The sequence below is a fragment of the Triplophysa dalaica genome, chromosome 3 (genome assembly GCF_015846415.1).
Source record: "Triplophysa dalaica isolate WHDGS20190420 chromosome 3, ASM1584641v1, whole genome shotgun sequence".
NCBI lineage: Eukaryota > Metazoa > Chordata > Actinopteri > Cypriniformes > Nemacheilidae > Triplophysa > Triplophysa dalaica.
Genome location: NC_079544.1, coordinates 20013305 through 20040890, shown reverse-complemented (window position 1 = coordinate 20040890; position 27586 = coordinate 20013305). Strand labels below are relative to the sequence as shown.

The window sequence follows — 27586 nt, the reverse complement described above, 5'->3', positions numbered from 1 at the left end:
CATTGTTTAAGAGAGTACAATTTTAGACTTCAAAATGGCTCAAAAGTTTCTTATCTATGATGCTTGAGAATGTTTACAGGCGATACCACTCTCTCACACACAGCAAATATCCCACAGCTTATATCCCAAATGGTGAAATCTTCACACAAAACTTGGGCCTTGTCTACAAATAATGCATTTCATGGATGGTTTAACAAATATGATTGGAAAGGTTTGCAATGCTTTGCACTTTGCTTGGAGACTACGCTTTACAAGAATGATGAAATTATTTACATCAACAACCAGTTGAGGACAAGGGGCATACAGATGAACAGGTCTCCATGGCAACCCTGGACAGCAAATGACTGCTTACCTGAGATGGCGGCAGCAGTCTTCCCGCTAACCGTTCCTCCCCCCAGCAGCGATGCCGCGGTGACCAGTGAGGGGCTGGAACTTTTGGACCCACCCACAACTGTTGAGCCTGCTCCCTTCGACAGACCGATAAGAGGCATGCTGACCGTCTTGGCAACGTTTGCAATGGCACCGGTGGAAGAGGCAGAACTCTTTGCTGTGTTGGCGGCTGAGCTGGCACTCTTGGCAGCACTGATGACTGCTGCTTGATTGGCAGCTACAAGCACAGGATGCTGCGTTTTAGCTGTTTGAGGTATTGGTTGGGCGGAGGACCCGCCAGCTCCTTCTGGTGCCTGGAAATACAGAGGTATAAATATCACCATCTATTATAAACTGTCACCTGAGCTGGGAGATTACTTATGAATTACTGATTACAGATTACATGACAAAATTTGTAGTTCGTAACATTATATCTTAATTACACATTTTTGGAAATATAATCAGACTACTTTTGGATTACATTTAGATTACTTTCGATTTAAATCTTATTTGATGTTACATATTGAATCAAGATAAATTTGAATTATTTTGACAGATAGAGTCTCAACATCTTTTTAACCTACAGTACGGACAAAATACAGTACTAACACTCATATTACTTGTTCGTGTATACTGAATAGTTTTTCCACGAGTTTCCTTAAAAATGTCAGGGTGTCTATTAGGGGTGTGACAAGATCTCGTGCCACAAGATCTTGCGAGATTTCTTGTCAAGGTCTCGTGATATCAGCATGATGGAGTTTGATGGTGAAATTAGTATTGAAGACGCCTTGAGACTTTTAAATCATGATATAATTCATAAAATAGGTGTCAATTTACATTAATTTAAGCTTCATTTTCAAAATTTTGCATTTTGTGATTCTAAGTTGAATAAAATTATATTTTTTCATATTCTTCATCATTCAGGATTAATTAAAAAAAGTGTAAAAATCTTGTCTGGTTCTCGTGAACCCAATCTTGGGTCTTGTCTCATCTCGTGGGATAAGTGTCTCGCCACACCCTTTGGGCCCTATTTTAACGATCTGAAACGCAAGTGTCAAAGCGCGAAGCGCAAGTAACTTTGTGGGCGGGTCTCGGCGCTGTGGCTATTTTCCCGGCGGGATAAATGGCTCTTGCGCCCGGCGCAAATCTAAAATGGGTTGGTCTGAAGTAGCTTCATTATTCATAGGTGTGGTTTGGGCATAACGTGAAATAAACCAATCAGAGCGTCATCCAACATTCCCTTTAAAAGCAGGTGCGCAAGTTCCATTATGGATTGCTATTATTATGGCGTATTTACCAGGCGCAAAAATATGAGCAATCTCAACTCAACTGGTAAGTTGAAGACTTAATGTACTTACATTATGGTAAAGGTGATTTCACAGTCTTTTTTTTCAGTCTTTCAGTTTTTTCAGTTTTTCAGTCGATTTTTTTTCCTGGTTCTTGACGGACAAACCAATTTGTCAGATGTCCTTATATACATATATGTCTTGCCACTATTGGGCAAACAGGTCTGATCCTTAATTACTACAATTAGCCTGAATAATTTGTAAGCTAGATTTATGCCTATTTTTTCACATCTTCGTGGCACACCACAATGATTTCCGTCATCTCATGTGTTAATATTTTTTTAGTGTAACAATTTATGATTTGCAAAAATAACTGTTGCATCTGTGTAGATTACATGAGCAAAGTATATGCGCGTTGTGCACGCTATACATTATGGTCGAGCATGCGCCCTTAAAATAGCATAATGAACAACGCGCAACACGCCACTGACTTTAGAATAGGTTTTTTCTGGTCAGTGGCGCAATTGTTTAATGGAACAGCAAAATAGCACCAGGGATTGTTTGCGCCGGAACACGCCTCCTTTTTTGCGCTGAACCGCCCAGGGAGCGCAAGTTCATTAACTAGTTTAGCGACGTGCTTCTGTGGAGGGAAAAGCGCGCTCTGCGCGGGTGCAAAATAGGAATGACACATGCGTCGGTGTACAAAGTCAATTGCGCTGGGTGCAAGATAGGGCCCTTAGTGTCTATACATCCAGCCATCAACTGCTAAGTGCCACTCCATTTTGCATCTCTGTGCGATTCCAAACCCCTCCCCTCGCTGCCGGAAATAGGTAGAAGAATCACAAACATAAGTGGTAGGTGTGTTTATTATAAAAAAAAATATTCTGGAAAATCCCTGAACAATTTACTGCCATTCTGTGACTGATATGTAATTATGTAATCCATAAAAAAGTAACTGTAGTCTGATTACGAGTATTTTAAAATGTAGTTGTGACAATCAGAGCGGGACGAGGGCCGTGAGGGAACGGCGCGAGACCGGTGACGTGAATGATAATGATCAACAGCTGCGTGTTGCACAGGTAACGGAGGAGCTCCGGAAGCATAAAAGGAGGAGCGACAGCAGTGAAGGACGAGAGAGAACCAGGCATGGATTTTATGTTATGTTTTATTATGTTTGTGGGGCCGGCAGTCGACCGTGTGGGACTGTTCACTTCGAACTTTGTAACAGTAGTTTACTCGCATTAAACGTACTTGATTTTTGGGATATTACATGTTATACCCAACTAGCCAGCTCTGCCCATCACTATGGTGCAAGGTGGCGTTACGCAGTAATTAGCATGTTCGTGACGTTATCACGCTGTACTCTCGGAACTTGCTGTATTTTAATACAACTGAATACTAGGACTGTTGATAGATACATTTCGTTTATTACTAATTCTGAACGACGACAAGAGAGACATCGCATTTTCTAAAACGGAAAAGGTTTTGCAAGTAAGCTAATGAATGGGAAACACACGTCCCTTCGCGATCGTGTTCAGGACAGGGGTGGCAGCCTACGATCACGCTCTAATGAAGGGAAATGACAAAACGGGGAGTTACAAATTGCCCTTATTGTATTCCGTCAAAATGACGGCCGGCCTTCTGTTTTTCCACCACTGGTAAAAAAAATTATAAGTTAAAGCGACCTTTGAGTGTAGTTCAACATTTCACAAGCAGACAAGGTCGCTTACCTGTTGAGAGGTGGGTGTGGCGCTGGGGGTTGTTGGGGTGGAACTAGCAGCAGTGATGACTCCACCTGTCATTCTCAGAGTAGTTGTGCCCGGTTTGGTGAGGTGTGATGCTGCAGCTGCTGATACCATCTTTACCGAACCGTCTGACAGCTTCACCTGAGAACTCTGGGACCCGCCCGCCACCTGTCAATCAAAAGTAAACAGGGAAATGATAAAGACAAACAAAGCATTGTGAGAAATCAATATTATTTTTAACAAACTGTCACTTAAATACAGGTAGAATAAATGTTCTTGAAACTGTTTAATGACTGCTGGTTTTTTTCCATTTATAACTAGATTCATTTTAAATTCTAAATTGTATATGCATCCTTTTTGCAATGCATTTACTTTTAATGCATTCAGCTTCAGGAAAGAAAACAAAATTTGCATCAAGGATGTTTTATTTATGCTGCACTTTGACAGCCTTCTGAGAAAACTCGTAACAATCATCAAATTGTTTTTGCTAAAACAGAACTACAATTCAGTCACTCAGTATCAAATCATTTTTATAGAATAAACTTCAAACGCATTACTTGCATGTCTAATGAAACGTAACATGTAACATACACATCCTCAATATATATTTTTTCTGATTACATGACTACATTTCATACATTAATTACAACCTTATAATCCTCTGCATTGCTTTGCTAATACAGCACCTCAATATTCAAGCCATGAAGCTTAAGTAAACTGAGACAGAAGAGTTTTTCCTCTTATATAACAGCACATGGAGCAGCAGCCAGAGCTTTTTAAACTCATTTGTTTCTCACACTCTTCCCTGCATGTTCACACTCCCGGGCCCTTCGCTTTTCTGTCACATTCTCTCTCTTCCTCAAGCTCACAACAAATACCCTCCATCAAACACAAATACCTCTCGTCCTCCAGAGAGAAAAAGTACATCAGCCACAGAACGATATGTTAGATCATAAGACTGGCATAAGCAGGTCTACACCACTATAAGCTTTGAATTACTGTGGACTCTTCTGAGGGCGTAATGAGAATTATGATGATAAACTAACAAGCAGAGATCACTGCGTGCTGCACTTTATGATGGGAATTATGAGGCTATGATTCAAAAGAGCGATTAAGCAATACAAACGAGTGAAAGAAGAGAGAGAGAGAGAGAGAGAGAGAGAGAACTGTATATAATGTATTTACAGGTTGAATTGCGGCTGAAATGTCAGCATACTCATTAGCCACTAGCAGAAAATTAGGACACACACACACACACACACACACACAAAGGGCTCTAGAGAGTGTGAGCTCTTCAGAGGAGGTGGTGTTGTGTAACACCAGTGTGAGAGAGAGAGAGAGAGAGAGAGAGATGAAGAAAGTAACAAAACCAACCCCACTCTTCTAAATCACTGTCTTTAACCGTGTGTTTGTGTGAGCTTAACAGTTTTGAATATTTCATTTCTAATAGTTCAATTCCATATTTTAAGTATTAAGACCAAAGTAATGTGCCGTTAGAAACGTTCTTTGCACTGCTATCTACAGCACCACAGCAAAATATTTGAGCTTGCAGTATGAAATGAATCTAGCAAGTTAAAGGATCGGATAATGGTTTATAAAACAAAGAAAACACAGCTTTCTATAGCACTGTCTGTACTAGCTGCACACACAAAAACAGACACAGCAACAAACCAGTGAACAAAGCCCTTTCAATATCAGATACTTAGTCATTCACTGTATAAATCTCTTTGTTTAGATGAACATTTGAACCCTTATTTGGAAGAAGGCTTATAACCAAAGCGTTATTGGACCCCATTGAAAGAAATTATTAATATTTTTTTTTGTTCTGTTGAACACAAAATAAGACATTTTGAAAATTGTCGGACAGCAAACAGTTCTGGGCACTTTTGACTACCATTGTTTTTCCCTACTATGGTAGTCAGTGGCGTCCAAGAACTGTTTGGTTACAACATTTCGTCCAAATATCTTTCTCTGTGTTCAACCAAACAAAGACACTTAAACAGCTTTGGAACAACTAGAGTGCGTTATTCGTGATTAGGGATGCTCCGATCCACCTTTTTTGCTTCCGATACCGATTTCGATACCTGAAATTCAGTATTGGCCGATACGGAGTACCGATCCGATACTAAGGTAACATTTTTAAAGTGCACAATTACTTAACAAACTGTGTGCATTGCTGTGCAAGACATCAGGCTCGACTTAACATTAATTTCCTGACCCGTAAAACAAAATAACAAACAAATGATTCACAAATTTAGTGAATTATTTATTAAACCAGCAAAATAAAACAAAATGTTCACTATCTTAAACTTGAAATTCAAAATTAAAGTGCAAATTAAGCAGCTGAATAAAACAACAGCTTCACTAGCTTGATAAACAGGTATAAATTAATGGAAACAAAATCTCTTAATAACTGTTATGTCAAATATAATTTAAAAATCAATGCACAATAAACAATAAAGCAGCTGAAATTGAGCAAAAAAGCAATAGCTTTACTGCTTTAGATATTCAAACAGGAATCAGCTCTTTTTAATGCTTTAGTCATTAAAGCAAAGTCCACTAAACTAAGCTAAAGTTTAGTGGAAATCAAATTTAACATCCAACACCGAAAGATAGATAAAACACTAGCTTCCCTAGCTTGGTAAAACTGCACATGTAAAAATAAACGGAAAAAGATATAATAGTTTAGTTGGTGCAAATAGAAATTCATTATCAAATTATCCCCAAAACTCAGCGAATTGACATCTTTATTTTTTTCCGTATACATGTTTGCAGACTTTTTGGTACAGTTCAGGTCTCAGTTAAATATTTACGCTTCACCATGTCGTACCGCGGCTCCAGGTGGTTTATAAGGAGTCTGAAGCCATTGTTCGCAATGACGGACAGCGGTTGCAAATCCATAAATATGAAATTCAGTATGCTTTCAATGATTTTCGCTGCTTTCACACTACCAGATGGAAATTTCTGAATTCTTTCCGCTGTCTCCTCCAAAGTTAGCTGCTTCGTACCGTCTCGTTTTAGTTTCTTCAGCTTATTGAACTCGGCGTGCTTAAATTAGTAACATTATAATGAACAGCTTTATCACAACCCCTCGGAACATTTACTTCTCATGTATTGCAAACAGCGGTGTAACTTGTTGGCGAAGCTGTTCTAAAATAAATCTAAATGGCAGATATTTTTTGTCGCTCCATGCTGTTCGCTGCTCAACGTAAGCTATGTTCGCTTGTTCACGCGCACTACGTACAGAGCACGTTGCTAACGTATGATGTCACACGCTTCGCAAAGCACAGCCATGAGAGAGTTTAAGCGCTGGTGTCTCCAGGAACTTTTACATCGCCTAGCAGAAATTTTATGTCAGCTAGATCGGGTATCGGTGCAATTTGTCACCGATACCCGATCTAGAATTTTATTCAGTATCGACGCCGATTTCCGATACAAATATCGGATCGGAGCATCCCTATTCGTGATAGAAATTTCATTTATGGGTGAACTATCCATTCAATGATATCTACCTGTGCCAATATAGCTGCTTTTTGTCCTGCAGTGACGCGAATAGCTTGTTGAGTACTGGTGCCAGGACTGGACGCCACATGTCCACTTGATCCCTGTTTCCCAGAGCCCCCTGGCTGGCCAACCAAAAATGTGCCCTGGAAAGAATGATAGTTACATTACCAACAAGTTTATCCTAAAAGCCATTCGCCATCAGATTTAACTGCATGAGTGTATGCGGTGCAGAGGTACTCGAACACATTCTAGGCACATTAACTAGGCATTGGACGATATATAAATATCTAGTACTATAATCACAATATGACATGTTCATATGTTATATAAATACAATAGATACAATACAGATATTACCAAAGGATATTATGTATAAAAGTGCACAACACTAGCTTTATCACCTGTGGTGTCTGCTTAAGGATGTAGGAAGTGTAGGATAAGTTAGGAGGTAGGCTGCTGGACCCCGAGGACCCACTAGAGGACTGAGAACCTCCAGGGCCAGAACTTTGAGACTGTTGACCTACACAGAGAAGAACAACCTGATAATTTTTTGTGTATGGAAAAGACATATAGTCGGCATTCTGAAGGATGAGGAGTATTGTGTGTGACCTGAGCTGTGAGAAGCTCGTAGAATGGCTCCCTGTGGTATCAGCAACAGTTTCCCTTTGCCTGATGGGTTCTTGCTGTTGGTGGTCAGGTAGAGTTTGGTGCCAGGTGGCAGGTTGGCCAGGTTTGCCAAGTTATTCGCTGGAAGCTGTAGAGTTGCCATAACTAAAAGTAAAGATTAAAACAAAGATAACAACATTTTATGCCATATTGCAGGGGAAAGAAGTGTGGTGATTCATCAGAAATCATCCTTTGAAGTCTATTTCACACACCACTAACAAGCACTCTCCAACACACACACACACCCACACCAGTGTTTTGAAAATGATTCAAACAAAATCCTGTTTTTCAACAGTTTAGTCAGCACTGCTGTACAGCAACACATACACACGCGCCAGATTAGCTCGATAAAATCTGCTGATCAGTCTGTGATACACTCCTCCTAACACGGAAACAAATGCAACACTCTCATTCCTTCACACCCACGTTACAGTTCTGAGCATCTTAGAATGGCCATAACTCAGACAGTTTTTGTATATCTCATGTTAATCTTAAGTACTTACAGAAACATTTCACACCCTTCAAATATCCGAGACTAGAAAGAAACAGCTGTATCAATGTCCAATGCTTTGCCCAATAAGGGACTGTTGTTACGAAAACGGATTGTCATGTTCGAAAAAAACTTTCCGAACCTATAATAACGCTAGGGGAAGTGACTATCTATCTTCTGCATAACACAAAAGAAGATATTTTGAAAAATGTTGGTAACAGAACAGCACAGCCCCCACCATTCACTTCTATTGTAACCAATGCAAGTGAATGGGGGGCTGTTTACAACATTCTTCAAAATGTCTTCTTTTGTGTTCTGCGGAAGAAAGAAAGTTATAAAGGTTTTAAAATGACAAGAGGGTGTGTTAATGATGACAGAATTTTCATTTTGACGGCGAACTACCCCTTTTAAAAGCATCTTCTGACATTGTCACGTCACTGTCTTAACAAGTCAAAGGTGCAATACAGTAGTTCAGACGCTTCAGGTTCTAACACAATGAGCTTAAAAAAAGTATGTGATCTCTGACCTCCACTCTTGCCGCTTCCAGACCCGCTCGCTGTCTTTGTAACAGTGTGCACCTGTTGTCCCGCGACGCCACCTGCATTGCTTCCTCCGCCGCTGACGATCGCCTTGGCAACACCCTGTGACACCACTTGCTTTTGCCCCATCACCTTGGACACAGAGGTGCTCGACTTGGCAACCAAGATCTGCCCGCTGCTCACAGAGACTTGCTTGACGGCAGAACCAAGCGGAATTCCCAGTACCTGCACACATACAGAGTTCGAAATAAAAAAAGAGTGCCAAAATGAAAAAAAATCTGTCATCATTTTATCATGAAGAAAGACGGAGATACAGGTTTTGAATAACATGAGGGTGAATACATGATATATTTTTAGGTGAACTATCCCTTCAAGAGTTTATATAACACAAAATAGAAATTTTTATTTGTTAAATTATGTATGCATGAAAAAATGGGTCAAACTTATATAGCCTGACTCCAAACTCTGTGATTTGAAGAGTAATGTCATCCTTATGGAATAAAAAACAACCGCATATAAAAGCAAACACAAGCCACAAGTTATGCTGCAGTAGAGTCAATGAGTTTAAACTGGATTTCTGCAATGTGACATACTGCATCCGCGAGGACAGTTTCTGAAGAGGACACAAGACCGACTTTGACTCTCAGGTGCTATAAAAAGCTGCAGTTAAGGATAGGGTCCGTAGAGACGTGATGACCTCAGATAAGTTTAGACCGCATGACCATAGCACACTCTACTTTTCAAACACTTTTAAAGACAAGACAGCCCGCTTAAACACAGAGTACATAACATGAGATCATGAAAATTACATTTCATGCAGTGTAGTGATGCGCGGATGGCGGTTGAATCAGCGGGCGCTGCGGATGATCCGCGGGTAGGCTAATAAAAAATACATTCTGATTAATTGCGGGTGGGTCGCGGGTGGATGATATCATATACAATATTAACAAAATTTCTTAAAAAATATGAATATGTTTTAAATGCAGTTTTAATGAGGCGCTAATTTGCAGTAATTGCACGCGTGGCGGCGGTAGAGGGTGGTCTATTTCTTAAAGCAGAAATGGAGATAAAACAGAACCGAGAGAAATTAAAAACAATGAAGAGTTAAAAATAAAACAAAAGGTAGGAAAGAAAAGTACCGCGTGGGAGCGTTTTAGCGAAGTGGCAAGGATGAATCAAGTACTGGGTATGTAATATGCAATGACTGTGAGGCACTGTATGTATATGAAAGCCATAAGACTGGTACCTCTTATATGGTACATCATATGTGTGCTAAATCGAAAGATTAGATTTAAGCATTTACATACAAAGACAGTGCTAGAAAATTTACTGAGTAATTAAAGTGACGATCGGGTCCAGGTCGGGTGCGGATATCTATATCAGAGAAAATTATACGTGCAGGCGGGTGGATAATTTATGTGAAGCAGCAGATGCGGGTGACATTTTAGCTCATCCGCACATCTCTAATGCAGTGTGTATTGTTGCCGTGTTTGCAATTAAGCAGTCTGCTTTTTATTTTTTTTACTTTTAAGTTTTAAATCCGAAGGTAAATGAATATCAAAGTAATTGGAAAAAAGGAAGTTCACTCTGAATCACGCAAACAAGTCGTCCCTAGTCCGTTTCGCGAACCGCTGCGGATTTACGTCACTGCATATAGTCCCCGCCTACGATTTGCTAGGACTACACGCGAAAACTTTTCTCCCCCATACACTGTTGCTAGTGTGCCTCATTTGAGGTATGCCAATCAAAGCAGACTAGACCATCTGACCAATCACATCAGACTAGACTAGCGGAAAGGAGGAAATTAGAAAGATGAATCGCCGAACAAATCATTTGAGAGTTAGTCAAGAAGTAAGGTAAGAATAACTGCCTTTTATTACGAAAATAATAGTGTTTTAACACCTATGTACATAAACTTGTTTTTGGACACTCTATAAAACCCCCTAGTTATGTACTAGCAGAGCGGTTTTCATTGTCATCAAGCCTAACAATGCTGGCTATGTAGGCAGCACACTAGTTGAATGCAGTAAAAACTTACTGTAAAAATAAGCAACTACAAAGAGTTAAAACATTAAAAATAAACTATTGGTTTATTGACTTAGAAAATTAACAGGTCACAAAAAGGAAAACAACATTTAAGCCTAAATTGACAACAAAAAATAAAAAGATAATAAATATACCTTGCTGGCCGTGGCTCCTCCTCCAGCTCCCGTCCCGCTTTGTTTCTGTGGCGACATGGCAATCATATGCCCCCCTTTTACTGTCACATACTGCTGTTGTGGCTGGGATGCTGCTGTGGAGACCACCTGTTGCTGTGGAGAAGGCTGAGTGGGCACCTCTCCCGGTTCTTGTTTGATTATTACCTGCCGACAGACAGACAGACAGAGTAATTCTATGACTTTTTATTATAGAAGTGCACACTTAAAAACCATTCGTTTGATAGACGTTCCATTTGAAGCAATATATGTTCAGAGATGTGTGATTCATCCTAAAGTTCATTTAGTAGATTGCACAATGCCTTAAGCAAGAGCTGACATGTGTCCTCTCTCCCTGATGCAGCTAAACAATGAGATAATCTCTGTAAATTTAACACGGCTTGATCAAGTCGCGTCATGCCGCATCTAGTGTGGACAAAATGTAAAATTATAATGGGTTACTGCGTTACTGGTTTCTATTGTCTTTGATCATGTCACGTGTAGAAACTGTGTAAGGGACATTCAATCCCCACACATGAATTTTCTCAGGCAGAGTTTCACTATTATACTATTTACTAGTGGTGGGCCGCTAACGGCGTTAATGCCGTTAACGCAGTGAGACTCTTATCGCGCGATAAAAAAAATGTTGCCGTTAATCTATTCTCAAAGTTGGGTTGGGAGCTGGGTCTATACTACGCAAGCTATGATGACTTTCACCTTGATATTTTAGCGCGGATGTATACCAGCTTAACTGCACTGTACAGGGGCGAGAACGAGATTTTTCAACTCGCGTCTTTCGCGGAAGCAGAAGCCGCCTCATCATCTCATAACCAGGGCTTCATTCGCGTCCTTAGCGCCGCCTCATCATCTCATAACCAGGGCTTCATTCGCGTCCTTAGCGCCGCCTCATCATCTCATAACCAGGGCTTCATTCGCGCGATTCGCGCAGCAAGTAGGTCTATTGGCTCTTTGCATTAACATATAAATCACTCGCGCTTGACACGCCATTCGCGTTTGGTCTGAACACAACATAACGTTACTGTGAAATACCACATCAAACGTGACGTGCTAACATGGATGCAGCTTTGAAGCCACCGGGTTTGCTTCAGGGAATATTAATTTTTAAGAAGCTTCCCAATAGAAACATCGACAAGACTAAGGTTGTTTGCACCTTGTGCAATGCGGAATTGGTTTAAAAAAACTCTTTCTCTCAACAGGTAGTGGTCTAGCTTTAGTTGAAACCAGTAACTTTGTATTGAGATCTAATGTATTATGGCTCCTGTATGACATATCGCTTGTTGCTCCCTAACTCTTTGTAAGTCGCTTTGGATAAAAGCGTCTGCTAAATGACTAAATGTAAATGTACTGTAGGAGCTCTTCCAGTCTCAAGTACCACCTAAACGCAAATCATCCCTTAGCTAATGCGGAAGTAAACACAAGTTCATCTTATTGAACATAATTAAATTTTCATCACCAATTATCATAGTAGAACAGCTTTCTAACCCTAATTCTAATCAACACTACAAGAGACACTATTGCCATGCTATACAGTATGTGAAAATCGTTAAGTATGGAAACTAACCAGTATGTCCAAAATCTCAGTGTACAGATAAGAGATACAAAAACAGTGTGCAAATAAAACCTGGATGGAGATTCTTCAAAATGCATCAGATGTCCATTTTTTTAATCCCATGAGGACATAAAGCTAAGCAGCTAAATTCATTCAAGTTAACAAATTAAAAACACCACAACACTTTTCATGTCTATGTGACATAGGTAGCAAAGAAATCTATTCCTTGTGGTTAAACTGTATTTGTTTAACGACACTTGAGTCAATTATTTTCATTGTTATGATATTCTGTCATAAGAAAAGTGAACAAACACAATGGGTTATATATGTGGAATTTATGTTATTAATTTATGTGCCCATAAATTCAGTACTATATAGAACATACTGTTGTAACAGTCAATAAGTATGTACATTATTAAATTCGGTACAGACTGCCACATTTCACAATTTCAGATGCAAGGATGCAAAATGTGCATTGCTGTAGGTCCTGGCACCAGAATTAAGAACCGTTAGGAAATGTCAGAAGGTACAAACAAAGTGTGTGTGCGTGCGTTCGGGGATGTGTGATTTACTTTATGTGTAGAGAAAAAAAACAATAATTTATAAAGAATTTAAAACAAAACTTTTTTTAATATTACAAACTGCCCTTTAAGGCTTAGGGATGGTAAACAGAAAACTTTCCACAAAAAAATTATAGACTTTAATGACATTCACCAACAACAAAATGCTCAGAACAGCACAAATTAGTTTGTTTTTTGCAGAGAAACATCTGTGGCCGTTCATTCTTACTCCATGTCAACAATGCATTGAAGCGTGTGCATGTGTTGTGGGAACAATCCAGTCTTCTGAACAGATTGCTTGAAAGCAGCCTCATCATGCCAGAGATAGATGTCCCATTTTAAACCCCTCACACAGACACACACACGCATATGTCCGCTTACTGCACCGCTCAACACCAACTATTAATAACAACCGGTGTTAATTTAGCTGCAGAGTCCAGAAAACATTGAAACGCCCTCCGAGAATAACCCAGATAGGAAAAGAGAAAGACGAGCACCTAATACAGTTTTTTTAATCTGTTTATTACAAGGACAGACAACCTAGTAATGCTTTAAATATCTGCATGATTCATTCAAGCGTCTTTATTACCGTGCATAAATTTAGATCATAGTACAACGAAAGACTAGTATCGTTGATACTATAACAGATTCATTTGATGTCCATTTGTCAAATTATTGACAGCTCCTTTTGAGCTCAAATGAGAATTGATTGATCATTTCATTCTGACTGATGGGAAACTGATTGTGACACAATGTTTTAAACTGCCCACATTTAATTAAATGTGATCCCAAACACAACTTATTCATTACTTCTATTTCAATTTCACCTCTGACGTTCTTCTCATCTGTCTTTCTGGAGCAAGAGAACCTTGCCACTTCTGTATTATGTTAATCAATCAAACCAGATTATGAAAGGAGAGGCTATTAACAGGAAGCTGCTGGCTGCGTTTCAAACCCCTGAGCTGCTTGCTTAGACAGCATTTCTGGCAGCGTGTTTACTGGTGATTAAACATTCAAAAACAGCCCATAAAAATGCTGTCTAAGTTAATCCAACAACACACAAAGGTGTCCTGAGCGCATAAATCAAACGTGCACAGTTTAAATCTATGAACACCCGCTCTCTGTCTCACCTTGACTCCAGAGGACAGGATGCTGCTGGTGTGAACTTTAGGGGCAGGGGATCGAGCACCATGTGCTGTGCTGCTCTGCTTGGCTGATGGACTACCTGGGAAGAAAACACGAAACACCATAAAACATATGACAACAAATGGAATGATCGACTATTGACAAACCAAAGCTATGCAAATGAGCAGTGACACGGCACAATGGAAAAGCAAACAGTCATCTGCTTTCCGATACAGTCAATGTGTGGATGACTCAAGTGTTTTTTTACTTGTTTAAATATTTTTGGTTCATATTTCGGCAGTGATTTGAATTATTTTGCCATGCACGGGCATTACTGTATTTTTGTGTAAAAATTAAGGCGCGAGCTACCCTGCAGGTCTTTAGCCTGCAGCTGTAGTTCTGATCAAAATTTCTTTATTTCTGTTTGTGCTGAAAAATGTAATGGAGGTGATTTACTCCAAACCTCATAATGCACTTTCCCTTAGGATGACTGGCATGCAGATTTTTTTCAGGTTCACAACTTCTGTTCTCGAGAAAAAAAGACAAAGAACTTACAGCTCACAACAGACATGCTAGACTTTCCAAAGGTTGTCTGCGTCAATGATTCCCTGGTACATAAAAATATATTTTATACTGATATATTATATTCTGACTATTTATTGGTATATGTTTAGGTACAATAATTTTTTTGTTACATTCTGTAAACTACTGACAGTATTTCTACCAAATGTCAAATAGGAATATTGTTTCTATTTGTATTATTTGCAAAAAATAAAAACTAGAGAAACAGGTAAAAATAACAGAAAAGATGCTCTGTATTAATTTCAGACATCAAATACTGCAAAGAAAACAAGTTTATATTGACTGTTAAGCCAAATAACTGTAATACTTGTACATTTATTTACGAAAAGCTCAAAAATGATAACCTGGATTTTTATCCCACTTTGATGTGCCTTGTCGTGTTGTCAGTCTTTTAGATTGCTGTTGGATGACTTTGAGTGACTCCTGAGGTTTGATTTGGAATGACTTTTTGATTTCAAATGTTTTTTTTCCCCCTCAGTTGTATATGCTCTCACCATTTCTGCATACTACCCGTTCCCTTATGATTTTCACTTTATATCTGTGTAAACGTTCCTCTGTCCATTTAACTTTTTTATCGATATTTATTGGTTAATTTCTGTGCAATTGAAGCTTCTGTCACACCAAGATAAATTGTGTGTGCACACTTTCTCTATTTCTACACGTAACTATGGGCAACCGAAGGAACTGGGACATTAAAACAGCTGCGCTCATCATTATGTAATACAGATACAGTTTCCCTAATAGAGAAACTCATTTTCTGGTTGATGCATTAATAATTCATCAGAGCGCATAACAAAATATTCTATATTATGATGCATATTTAACTTAAAGCAGCTGTTCAAATGTTGTTGGAAATCTCATATTCACACTGTTGTAAGAAATCTGCAGAGTACTTTGCAAATTTTAAAATGAGAATGGCTGCGTTTCAAATCTTTGGCTCAGATCTGACAACCCATCTGGTTTTGAGGCATCATAAGGCTTTGTCCTACCTACACAGGACGTTCGAATAAAACTTTGAATAAAATTCAAACACTTTAAACATTTGTTAATTTACCAGATGCCAAAGTGACATGCACGTGACAGAGCATTTAACATTTTGTCTGAAGAGCCAACAATAAGTGTTGTTAAAAGGGGTCATGTGACACAGCTAAAACGAATATTATTGTTTGTTTTAGATGTAACGCAATTTATATACACGATTTAAGGTTCAAAAACGCTGTATATTTCACATATGTTTGAATCTCCTCTTTGCCCGGCTCTCTGAAACACACAGATTTTTAACAAAGCTCTGAAAAGCGAGGTGTGCTATGATTGGCCAGTTAACCAGTGCGTAGTGATTGGTCGAATACTCCAAGCGTGAGACAGAAATGTAACGCATCTTACCATATTTGCAACATCAGGTTGCTTAGCAGTTGTGCTGACGGATACACAAACCTTACTTGCAAATACATTTGGGGGGTCTTATTCAAATCTTACCACACACTGACGTAGATTTGTGGGGGTGTAGTTACACAAGGCGTTTCAGGCAGGTCTGGGTGAGCATTCGCTTTTAGATTGCATGAATCTTTTGTTCGAACACTTCAATTTGTGCAATTTTATACATGTATGGGCAACTTATTACACACCAAAGACACAGAAAAATATGTTCGCGCCATATGACTCCTTTAACAAGATGGCATTGAGTTAGAGAGAGAAAGATCAACAAAATAAGATTGGAGTTTGAAGAGTAATGAGTGTATCTCTAATGGTCACCATGTTGCTTTAGCAGAACAGCACAGATCTAGGATCACCCACACAAACTGCTGATCTCCTGTGTTCAGAGACCCTCTGAGAGCCTGTAGGAGTGTTTGTGTGGGTGGCTGTATGTGCTGTTGAGATGTTACCTGAGGTGGTAGAATGCACTTACAGGTGATATAGCATCTGTGAGAGTTGCTATGAAGGTGGAATCTGTTCTCCGCACACACACATCTTGTTATGTTTCATGAACTGCATACAACAAACGCTGCTAAACTCTTAGTGATGCGGTTGCCATGGCAACCTGGGGCCCATTTCAGAAAGCAGGGTAAGTGCAAACTCAGAGTAAGTCAACCCCAGAAAACGGAATACTCAGAACGTTTGGTTTCAGAACGCGAGGTATGTCAAACCCGCGACCGCGGGGTAAGTCAAGCCCATTTCAGAAATCGAGGTATCTTATACTCCGTGTGAGTAACCAGAGTAACATACTCTGTGAACCTAACCTGGTAGGGAACAGGTTTTATTCCACAAACCCAGGGTTTGTTACAATCTCCACCCCTTTAAGAAGCGCGAGCTGTGTTGAAATTGCATTCGTCATTTGTTTATTGATTCGTGTTCCTAATCGCGCTCAATTTAGTCACACAGACCTTAAAATGGCATGTCCGTTTATTCAGGAACCCGTAGATGAGGAATCTGCATTAATTCGCAGAGAGTTACATTTATGTCGGTAGAGAATTGTGAGGCACGGTTTGGATGTTTTATCTTAACTTTACGGCCAATTTAAGTAGTATATTTAACATTTCCCAATCAGGCATCCTACTAGAAAGAGCATTTTATTTCTTTAAACTTTCCTGAATGAATGATGTTATTGTATTTCATATTCAGCTGCTGCCTAGATCTTTTTATTGCAGAAGGATTGCACCTATATGAGAGCGAGAGAGAGAGCGAGAGAGTTAAATATAATTCCCATTTTCACAGTTTCAACAAAATAAATATAAAAGTGATTGACATATAAACTTGCGCATTAACACGTGAAGCAATTTTCTTCCACGCCAACTCTCCTTCTTTTGCTGTGTTGCTCTTTTTTCTAAACATGTGCTCATATTCACCATACCTTTGTAACAGTACATCCAATTCGATTGGCGAGAAATAAACAGAGCGCTTTTTGTCACGTGCCGTTGCCATGGTGAATCGTGCTATCTTCACTCAATTGAATTGGCCTTTTATAGCCATGGTGCACGCGCGTAACCTAGGGTGAACTTACTCAGAGTGGATAGAACTAACTCAAATCACCTGGTCTGAAACTGAAAACTCAGAGTAGAGATTCTATGAGTAAATCAACTCAGAGTTCAGATTTAAACTCAGTGTTGGTTGAACTTCCTTATTGAAACGGTCCCCTGGTCTTACAATGCCCTGCAAGCCCACAGCATGAGTCACTGAAAAAAGTGTGAAAAGACGCAGCATCTTTGAAAATGCACGTACCTGTAGATGCAGATGCAGCCATATTAATGACTTGTCCAGGTTTGTCAACGATGATATAGGGGTTATTTATGACTGATGGGCTGGATTTCATGTGCACCGGGGTTGAGGAGGATGTCCGGGGAAGAGGAGAGTGACTAGGAGTGGAGATGGGAGATCCTGAAACACACATTCACAAACATTGGGTTTATTCAATTAGATGTATACTGACATTACATTTATGACTATAACGGACACTTTCACCGAAATAAATTTACAGAGCATTTCAGATACATGTCTGGGTTTTCATCAGTTAAAGATCTCAGAGAATCAAAGACTGATTTTAACATGGCTAGCACATTGGACAACTACTTGATTTATAGTACGTTTCGCATCCAGGCTACAAGACATATAGTAAAGTCAGATATTCAGCACTTCTGCGTGCACAAGTTTGTTTTATTTAAATATAGACGTTGTGACAAGCGTGCTCAAAAAGAGAGCTCCTTTTTCAAGGCACGTCAGCCGCGCAAAAAATATTTCAGCAAAGATGGAGACAGAGATGACCATAGCATAAATAAATCTAGTAGCAGAGTTATTGCACGGTATTTTCAGTGTTTATAACCATATATCCTGTTTATACCTCCTCGACTTAACAGCAAGCGTGGTCCATGGTTGCATATGGCAGACACCAGGAGAGCATGAGCTCCCAAAGCGTGGTTTTAGATGCGAAATGTGAATGGCCCCTTAAGCCAAACTTAAACTGCAAGGGTGGCACAGAAGCTGGATCTGGAAAGCCACATTAACAAGATTCTACCATCCGGTCAGCTGCCCTCTTTTCAGTGCGCCTGTGCTCACCTGATACAATCTTGCAGCTCATCGTGATTGGCTGGAATGTTTTCCCAGGTGATTCGGACGGGCTGGGCACCTGTCCTTGTGGAATGATCTTACAGCTAGCGGTGATCGGCTGAAACGCTGAGTTTCCGTGGGACCCTAGAATCATTTTGTCGGACCTGCTGGACTGGGATGAGGTCCGCTCTGAACATGAGGTACGCACAGATTCGCTCTTGACAGTGAGGCCTGGAACTAAGGCAAAAAAGCGAGAGGCATTTATGATTATAATCAATTGATATTATCAATACAAACTGAAAGCACTCATCAAAACACTGTTCTGAACTGCTTCAAATTGTGACTCAACCTTGTTGCATTGAGTGTGCACAGACTTATATGTGCATATACATATACATATGCACATGCAAAAAAAATGTATCTACCTCTTTCTGTGCCAGGATGATCATTATTGGAGTGCTGGGATGGAGAGGTGGGACGTCGGGAGCCCTGGCTAGCTGTGGAGGAGGAACCAGCCCCACCCAGAAATGTTAGATAAGAGGAAGATGATGATAAAGATGAGGGGGCAGAAGAGATGAAATCATCATCCAGTGAACTTCTGTGGAGCTCAACATCCACCACCTTCAAGAAAGAAGAAATGTTTCAACATTAATCACAGACTCTCTGTTTGTCAAATTACACTTAAAAACAACAACATCCCAAAATAAGAGTCTGTAGCAATGCGGTGATGTGACTGATAGATTCAGATAAGATACTCAGTGTCTCTCACCGTTTCAGCACCCAGCGTCTGTAAACCTGTGTACGTTCTGTCCAGCTGTCAGAGGACAAATAAAAGAAGATAAATAGCAGAAACATTAAATACATCCAAGCGTCTTTGCAGCGTGGGAAATCTAACAGAATGTTTTCGAGTGCTTTCATCTGCAATCCTTTCTCCTTCCTTGACATGTCAATTCATCTCTCTGTTTTAATCCTTTCATATCAAAAAAGGATAAAGGAAAAAATATGTTTTATAAAATCAAACATTTCACCTTAAGAGTCAGTGAATTACGCATCCTTACAGACATATTCTGTTCTGTTTTGTTCTATTATCACACGAGAGACAGGGGCGAATTCAATGAAAGAAAAATTCTTGCTGTAAAGTGAGAAGATATATTCAATGTATTTTACATGTAAAAGACTCAAAAAGATAAAAAGGACAATGTGGAAAGTTTCAAAGTGTGTTTTACTAACTCAGAAAAGTATCTGACCTTTAAGTGGTGAATGATGTCAATTCTCTTGTTCCGTTGGTCTTTAAAGTGGATCTGGACCCGGACAGGAAACTCTCCCCATCCTCGACGTGTGAGGTGGAACGGTGGTTCACTAAACAAACACACACGCAGTGTCTTTCTCAGAAACCTCAATTTGACAAATGCACAACATATTTTCTATGCCACTAGAGAACACTGCCTGTTCTGTGTCAATATTAATAAAAACAAACAAAACCTCATTTGGAGGGCACAATTACATACAGTGGTGTGAAAAAGTATTTTCTGCATATTTGTCATGCTTCAATGATTCAGACCATCAAACAAATTTTAAATTATACAAAGAAAACCAGAGTAAATACAAAATGCAGTTTTTAAATTATGCTTTTATTTATTAAAGAGTACCTAGCATATGTTTTTTTTAGGCCCTACTTTGGTTTATGGAGTGTCCAACAACAAGTTTATGTACATACAATGTGTTTTAACACTATAATGTCGTAATAATAGGCAGTTATTTGTACCTTACTTCTTGACTGACTTTCAAATGATTTGTTCTGCGATTCATCCGTCTAGGCCCCGCCTACCCGCTAACCTTGTGTCAAGTGATTGGTCAGATGGTGTAGTCTGTTGGTCAGTCTATACGTAGTTCCCGCCTACGTTTTGCTGAGACTGACTCGAAAACTTATTTCTCCTCCCCAAAACACTGTCGCTCGTTCTTGATGCGTGTGTATCATGACTAGAGTCTGTGTTCTACGGTGTGAAACTACGTGCGTCTTATTTCAACTACCAAAGGCAGAAACTTGTTGTTGGACACTCCATAAACCAAAGTAGTGCCTAAAAAAAACATATGCTAGGTACTGTTTAAGTACGATAAATATGCGGGGGAAAAAAATCAGGAAGGGGCAAATATTTTTTTCACACCACTGTACATGTTGCTTTTTCATATGCCCTTATCTAAGGTTGTATATACACAAGTATTATTATGAAGGGGAAAAACCTCTGATAGGACAGAATAAAAACACACACCTGACTTCCACAAGGTCATTAGGCTTGTAGCTGGGGTGCAGGAAGAACCAGACCTTCTTCACAAAATGATCAATACTGGGCTCCCTACGGGAACCTCGGACATACACCATCCATTTGTGAGTGGACTGATCGTTTTCTTCACGCTTATCAGGAGCAATATATCTAGAGCGAGACAAAAAGAGAGAGAGACTCAATTCCAAAACGGTGACAGAATATCCATTATACATTTAAAGCGTGAGGTAACATGCTATTACATGTATTCTGACTTCTTAACACTGTTAAACGTGCTGGCTTGTCAAGTTTAACATTGTCAACTGGTCAAAAAACAAGTTTTGCATATGACGTAATATTTCTGTGCTCGATTCACTCCGCCAGGGTTTCGGAAATTCTTTTTCGAATATGGATTCCTGTTTCGTAACAAGGGTTCTTTGTCCCTTATTGGACAATTCTCCCAGAAAAGCATGCCCAGGTATGATCTAGAGCGTGAGAGAAAGAGCAAACCCACGTGTCAACAAGCCACCGTAAGAAAGAGAATGCCCATCAATGGCCCTTTACTTGACTGACTGAAGTTAAGATGTGTTTGTTTGTCCACTGCATTTCGGTGATGAATGTTAAATAAACGGTGGATATAACACTGGATTTGGAGATTGTTTGAAACTGATAGATGGCGCGGTCCCAGCTGTCAAACTAGGTCAAACTAGGTCATTTGTTTATGTTTTGTTGGCAAATCGGCATTTACGTGCATAATGTAAACAACACAAACTTATTGTGAATAAACAGTTATATTTGGATAATGCGATGATGTATTGTAACCTCGTGCTGTAGTTCTGCCCCCCCTGCACGCCTCAAGGAGCTCAACGTTTCCTGGATAAAATTTTGTACAGCTGTATTTGTCTTTTATAATTGTTATAAAACAAAATACTCTTCGAAGATAAAAAGTATGCAATACTACTGTATAAATTCTCAAGATAAATATGAGATTGGCAGAAAAGACTCTCTCCTTAAAGACAATACAAATCTGTTGCAGATTTTTGTTTTAGAACCACACAAATATGATGCATTTGGTGTGAATAGGCCTTACTGTCCTTAAAACTTTTTTTGCACGTTTCAAGTTTCGAGTTTCTTCTCGGTTCAGCATTGTATATTGTATCCTCATCTACCAGTCCGTGTAATTTGCCTTGCAGAAAGTATACTTTATTTTAGGTTTGTTTGGCAATAAAGCATCTGCCAAGAAAATAAGTGTGCTTAGAAACTGTTTATAATTTAGATTTGCGATGACGACTGTTCAGCACCCTGACCCTTGAGTAAACACTGTTTGATATTTAGTTGATCCACGAGCAGTTAAAATGAGCTTAAGTCATTGCTCATATTCAGACGCACACACTTAAGCCTCTCTCACATGCACTAAGTGGCTTTTATGAGGTAAAGTAGACGATGCCTGTGTGATAATGCAGAATAAATGAGGTTAGATTTCCGCCTAGGGATAGCTAAAGCACTTTGTGTCACGTGGATTTTTATTGGCTTTCTGAGAAATAGTACCAAGTTTCTGGTGAGAGTGATGCATTTAAAAATGAACAGAAGCTTGGAGACATTAATATTATTTCTCATAAAAGGACCCGTCCAAATAATAAACTATGTCCATTCCTTCAGCAGCTTTCATGGGAAGGTTTGTTTTTATGAACAGGGGAGTGTGAAAGTGACGTGACCGGGTTTTAGGTTGCAATGCAGAGAATGCAGTGTACTCCAGAGCAACAGTTTTCAAAAGAAGAGCCGGTACATCAAAGCTAAGGGACCAGAGGTGCTCAATCATATACTATAGGTTACAGATTTGAGACAGAAAACCTCTGATTACTAAAGCAAAGCAGAACTACACAAAATTAGATTTATTGAGCTCCGATACCATGTTTTATTTCATATATAAATACAAAATATTGCAAATATTTTTTATCATTACTTTTATTAACATGTGATGACCAAAAATCTTTTTTATGTTTCTAATTGGATAATCCACTAGTATGTATAAATTCTTTAGTCACATCAGTAAAACATAAATATTGTTTACATTGTATTACATTTTTTATGAACTGTTTTACAAGAAAAGCAAACGAATTATCAAAAAGCAAGGTACTTTTTTTATATAGATACCTAACTACAATTATTTACTTGCAGGCATATTTAATAAAAAAATACGTAGTTTAATAATAATTTGAGCTTAAAAATGTAAATATAAAAATATTTAAAATACTTAAATTGATGGTAATAGATTATTGATTGTAATTTATATTTATCTTTAAAAACAGGTAGGTTTTGTAAAATGTCTAAACATTTTCTTTCCCTCTAATGAAAAATCCCCACTTTGATATTTCACTCAAGATTTACTACATTAGTAACACATGTAGTGCATCTATATTTGACATTAAGGCATAAATCATTGTGTTCACAATGTGAACACTGGCACGTCGCGAACCCCACTGATTTAGTTAACCATTTAGATCCAGACTATGAAATCTACATGCTAATAAACTAATATTTTGCTAATTAAAAGACTAATATGGCATAAGGAAAGTAAAGCGTCATACTTTGAGACGTTTCCCATGACAATGGTTTTCTTCACGTAGAGTCGTGACACTTCTTCTCCTGTTGTGTGGAATGTCACATGCTGCTCTAAAGATGCTGGTACACCAAATGTGTCCTACACATGCCACCAAAACAGATGTTACTCTCAAAAACAAACGCACAAAGTATATGCATGTATCAAGGGGGATGTACAGAGGTTTATTTTTCATATTTCTCAAAAGACTTTAAAACTGTACAGACCCCTTTATGGTCTAAGGGGCACTTACCTTTCCTGTATTCCTGCCAGGCCGCCGTTCACGTGGAGTCCCGTCCTCTCTTCCACTGTCTGTCTCTCTTTCTCCGGCCTCGCCGTGTTGGCTGAGGGACTCTGTCTCAGACTGGACCTGTGATGGTGTTTCTGAGTTCTGGTTCAGTGGGGATGAGGAGCGTGAGGGAGACTCCAGAAAACGCTTTATGGCAGGGTGGTTCAGCACAGCCGGATCACTTTTAGAGGCCTGGATACAAATTACAGAAGAAATGATAACTATTTGGGAATAGAATAGTAATATTAACTGATCCCAGCATATTGTATACATGAAGGTGTTATGAATTTTTGGGCCTGTGAGGTCATTCAGTGAGTTTTTGTATCAGGTTAATGTATTCTACTACATTTTCCACTTTCGTGGACAGTGTCTACATGTTTACAAAATATTACCTCTGGAACTTTAGGCTGGCCAGCATTGGCATAGTAGTTAGCGACAATGCAGGCTCTCAGCTTGTCCATCATTCTTCTGGCTTCATTCAGCCTCTGAGGAGAAGAAAACTGATATTTAGAACCTTTAAATCCAACATCTGTAACAGACATTGAATTAAAGGTGCGATGATGTGGTGTTATTTATTGTTTTCTACTGTTGTATGAGATCTACTTTTGACGTTTGCGTGGTTTTTACATCCAAAAACATCAAAATCAATAAGTAATAGGCTATTTTCTACCCATGTTTTGAGGCTAGCTCAGCATACGCTCGGTTTTAATGTGCCGCATTGAAGACACTTGGAGGTATACGCCCACTGCTTTGATTGGATAGCAGTTTGTATAGTTGGAAGCTTCTGTGAATATGGTTCGGTAACGTTAGTTTACACATTAGCAGCATTCACAGTATTCGCACACCATTAGTATTATCTGAAGACCTCCTGTGATTTATAAATGACCTCCCCACATCAGTATTTCATGTGACGCAATCACAAGGCATGATTTTACTCAAATTTACTGACTTATTTCCCGGATGTGATGGCAAGGCTTTGCGTACAGTTTGTACCCCTATAGTTGTATGGCGTTTAATGATATACGACCGTACCTGTCTGCATCTGAGACCAGTGATCCCGAGCCGGACAAAAGATCACCGCGATCGCAGGTCTCAAATGTTACGTGAGTTTCCATGATAAATAAACAAACGGGAGACTGCCGGTAACTTATGGACATCACCAAGCACCCTAAATAATACCAAAACACTTCAAAACAGCCTACATTATTCTCAAACGGTGGATAAAACCTTGAAAGAAATTATATATGAGCCCACCAAATCACAGCGATGGCAATTGGCACGGACATAAGATCACAGACAACCTCTGCAAGTATTACAAATGACTAGAGGTCCGAATAGTGCTCAGGGCACATCATGCGATCTCTAACAAAGCAATAGTGACCCATAGTACAAAAATGTTTTCCTCACATAATGGCTGCTCCATTCCTATCGGATCCAATACTGAAGGCACAGCACTGCTTTTTAATTTTAAACTCTCCACAAATTCAGTGTCGACCTGTGCCTTGTTCACGATGAAATCCTCTGAGAAATTAAACGAGCAATTGCTCCATGTTTTTCCCACATGAGCTGGAACGTCTTTAACAATAAACTTTAACCCAGCATTCCTAATATCGGGATCCGAAGGAAGGTTATGCAGCGACTGCATTCTTCCACAACCAGGGATGGCACAATATTTAGCTATAACGGCATGTTTGTTAATTGCTTGCTCGCTCTATTTGGTTCGGCGCCACTGGTTATGTAATGCCTGAACCAGTGGGTGGGGCTAGAGAAGTAGTCGTTGATATTTTTCTATGGACACGTTGTTCAACCTATCAATGACATCATAGATAGGTGTATTCTAGAACCTGCCATTCTCTGGGCCTGGTGTCAATAACAGATGTAATCTCAGTAACAAGGGCATTTTCAGTTTTGACTCTTACGTGATGTTCGTGTGAATACGATTCCCTCTTATATAACAAAAGCTTGGGTTAAAATTGTGATTTAAACTCATCACACTTTTAAGATACATAAACAGATTCGTTTGACAGCAAAAGGGAATCTGTAGGTGAATGCATGTAGTTCACTTTGGGGTAATTGTATGACGTAAATAGAGGTACTGTGTGATTTAAGACTGCTGTAATGTTATCAGCAACACCACAACTCAACATGTTTTCAAGACTTTACCTGTCCGATGACCTCGATCTCATGCTCCTTGTTCTTCATCTCCAAAGCAAACTGATCCTTAATGATGGCTTCAATCTTCTGCACTGTAGCGTCGCGTGCTGGTTAAAAACGAACCAGAGGTAAACAATGGTGTTGCTGTGACTATCAGACAGTTAGATGTGGTGAAGACATCTTACCATTTTGTTCCACCACCTTACTCCTCTTGTTCTGCAGCACCTGTGTGATGTCTTCATAGTCAGGATCGTTATCCTCTATTTTTCTTTTCACCCCAGACATGATCACTCATTGGCTGGATTGTAGAGATAGGACAAAACAAGCCACATAAACAAGGTGTCCTAGTGAGCTGACTACCTAGACATTATTCTGGCATAATAGGCGCTTTTTCGATGACCACCGACATTCTGCACGAGCCTTTTATGTCCAAGTAAAGTTTAGGTGGCAACTTGCTGCATTGAATGCATAACCTCTTTAAAAAAGACATATAAAAAGACACAATGCTAAACAACATTAAAGTACCATAAAGCATTTCCTTCACAAGCTCATGTTAACGTTAGTTGTTGCACAGGGAAAACTGTAAACACATAAACAGTGCTAATCTGACACACACACTAAGCTAGTAAACAAAACAACATTTTAAGCACAACCCTTTTACAAACAACGCGTTAATAACCAACAAAGTGAATAATGCCAATGAAAATGTGCTATCTGTGTTTATTGTGCACGTTAAACCTACGCTGAAGATGATAGCGAGACGTTTAGCCGTTAGCTTCGGTTGGTCTCACGCATTGTGAAGTATCGCGCGGACACGGACACAAGAGCGCGTTGCGAGCGCGTTCACGCTCAGGAAAGAGCGCTGAGGGCGAGCGGCCTGCAAACGCTGCAATGAATCATTGAATAGCAGAAAGAAACGTTACAACTATTTTTTTTGCCATTTCTTACATACTTATGCGGTTCATGCAAACGACTGCACACGAATGAGCCTGAAAGCTAACATATGTACACAAAGACAGCAAAAGAGTTTAACACACACTGCCTACCTGCAACTCAGCGCCACACAAACATATAGGCAAGCGTTTAGTTTCCATTCACCTGAAGGGTCTTTGAGGGTCTAATAATGCATGTTGTGTTTACAAGTTATCCGAAAAGCGTATTTATTTAAACTGTGGTCCAGCAGAAGACAATATGTTTTAGAAAATAGGTGAAAATGTTTGCTTGTGCATTCAGCCCCAAACTCCTGCATTGAACGAAAAACTAGGCCATGCAATGCCCAAGGCTGACCAGAAGATGGCGCGCGACACCACATTTACGCTAATGGCCTGGGGGACAATACGGAACACATCTACACATTTTAACTTAAACTGGATTTGTGAAGACTGTTGTATGTGGACAACATAAATTTAACATGGGAAAAACATGTTTTGTAACATTTAAATGTCTACCTGTTAAATATATGGTGATATTTTGTCCACACGTGGTGACATGTTTTTCGTGAATCCATGAATTAAATATACATTTGTTGCATGTGAAATTCATAAGCTTTTACGGTAGATGAAACATGGTGTTTTACATTTACTGTTTTCATCAATGTGTGTCTTTTTAAAATTA

At 39.3% G+C, this 27586-nt stretch overlaps 1 protein-coding gene across 2 annotated transcripts in view; it reads right to left on the bottom strand.

The window, feature by feature from the left end:
* The window catches only part of yeats2 (YEATS domain containing 2), a 34526-nt gene extending 7302 nt beyond the window's left edge, over positions 1-27224 (bottom strand). The window contains exons 1-21 of one of the 2 annotated variants that reach the window (XM_056744640.1): positions 27019-27224; positions 26715-26858; positions 26158-26270; positions 25982-26079; positions 24211-24303; positions 23783-24010; positions 23519-23631; positions 20940-21101; positions 19917-20028; positions 19439-19483; positions 19095-19290; positions 18679-18906; positions 17848-18003; positions 14055-14149; positions 10780-10962; positions 8587-8824; positions 7514-7675; positions 7306-7424; positions 6913-7047; positions 3386-3568; positions 353-683 (exon numbers count right to left, since the gene is read on the bottom strand). In XM_056744640.1, coding sequence (XP_056600618.1) covers positions 353-683; positions 3386-3568; positions 6913-7047; positions 7306-7424; positions 7514-7675; positions 8587-8824; positions 10780-10962; positions 14055-14149; positions 17848-18003; positions 18679-18906; positions 19095-19290; positions 19439-19483; positions 19917-20028; positions 20940-21101; positions 23519-23631; positions 23783-24010; positions 24211-24303; positions 25982-26079; positions 26158-26257 — 2977 coding nt within the window. In that variant the 5' untranslated portion in view covers positions 26258-26270; positions 26715-26858; positions 27019-27224. The remainder of the gene's footprint in view (positions 1-352; positions 684-3385; positions 3569-6912; positions 7048-7305; positions 7425-7513; positions 7676-8586; positions 8825-10779; positions 10963-14054; positions 14150-17847; positions 18004-18678; positions 18907-19094; positions 19291-19438; positions 19484-19916; positions 20029-20939; positions 21102-23518; positions 23632-23782; positions 24011-24210; positions 24304-25981; positions 26080-26157; positions 26271-26714; positions 26859-27018) is intronic. The other variant, XM_056744641.1, reaches the window with a different exon arrangement.
* Positions 27225-27586: the final 362 nt, after the last annotated feature.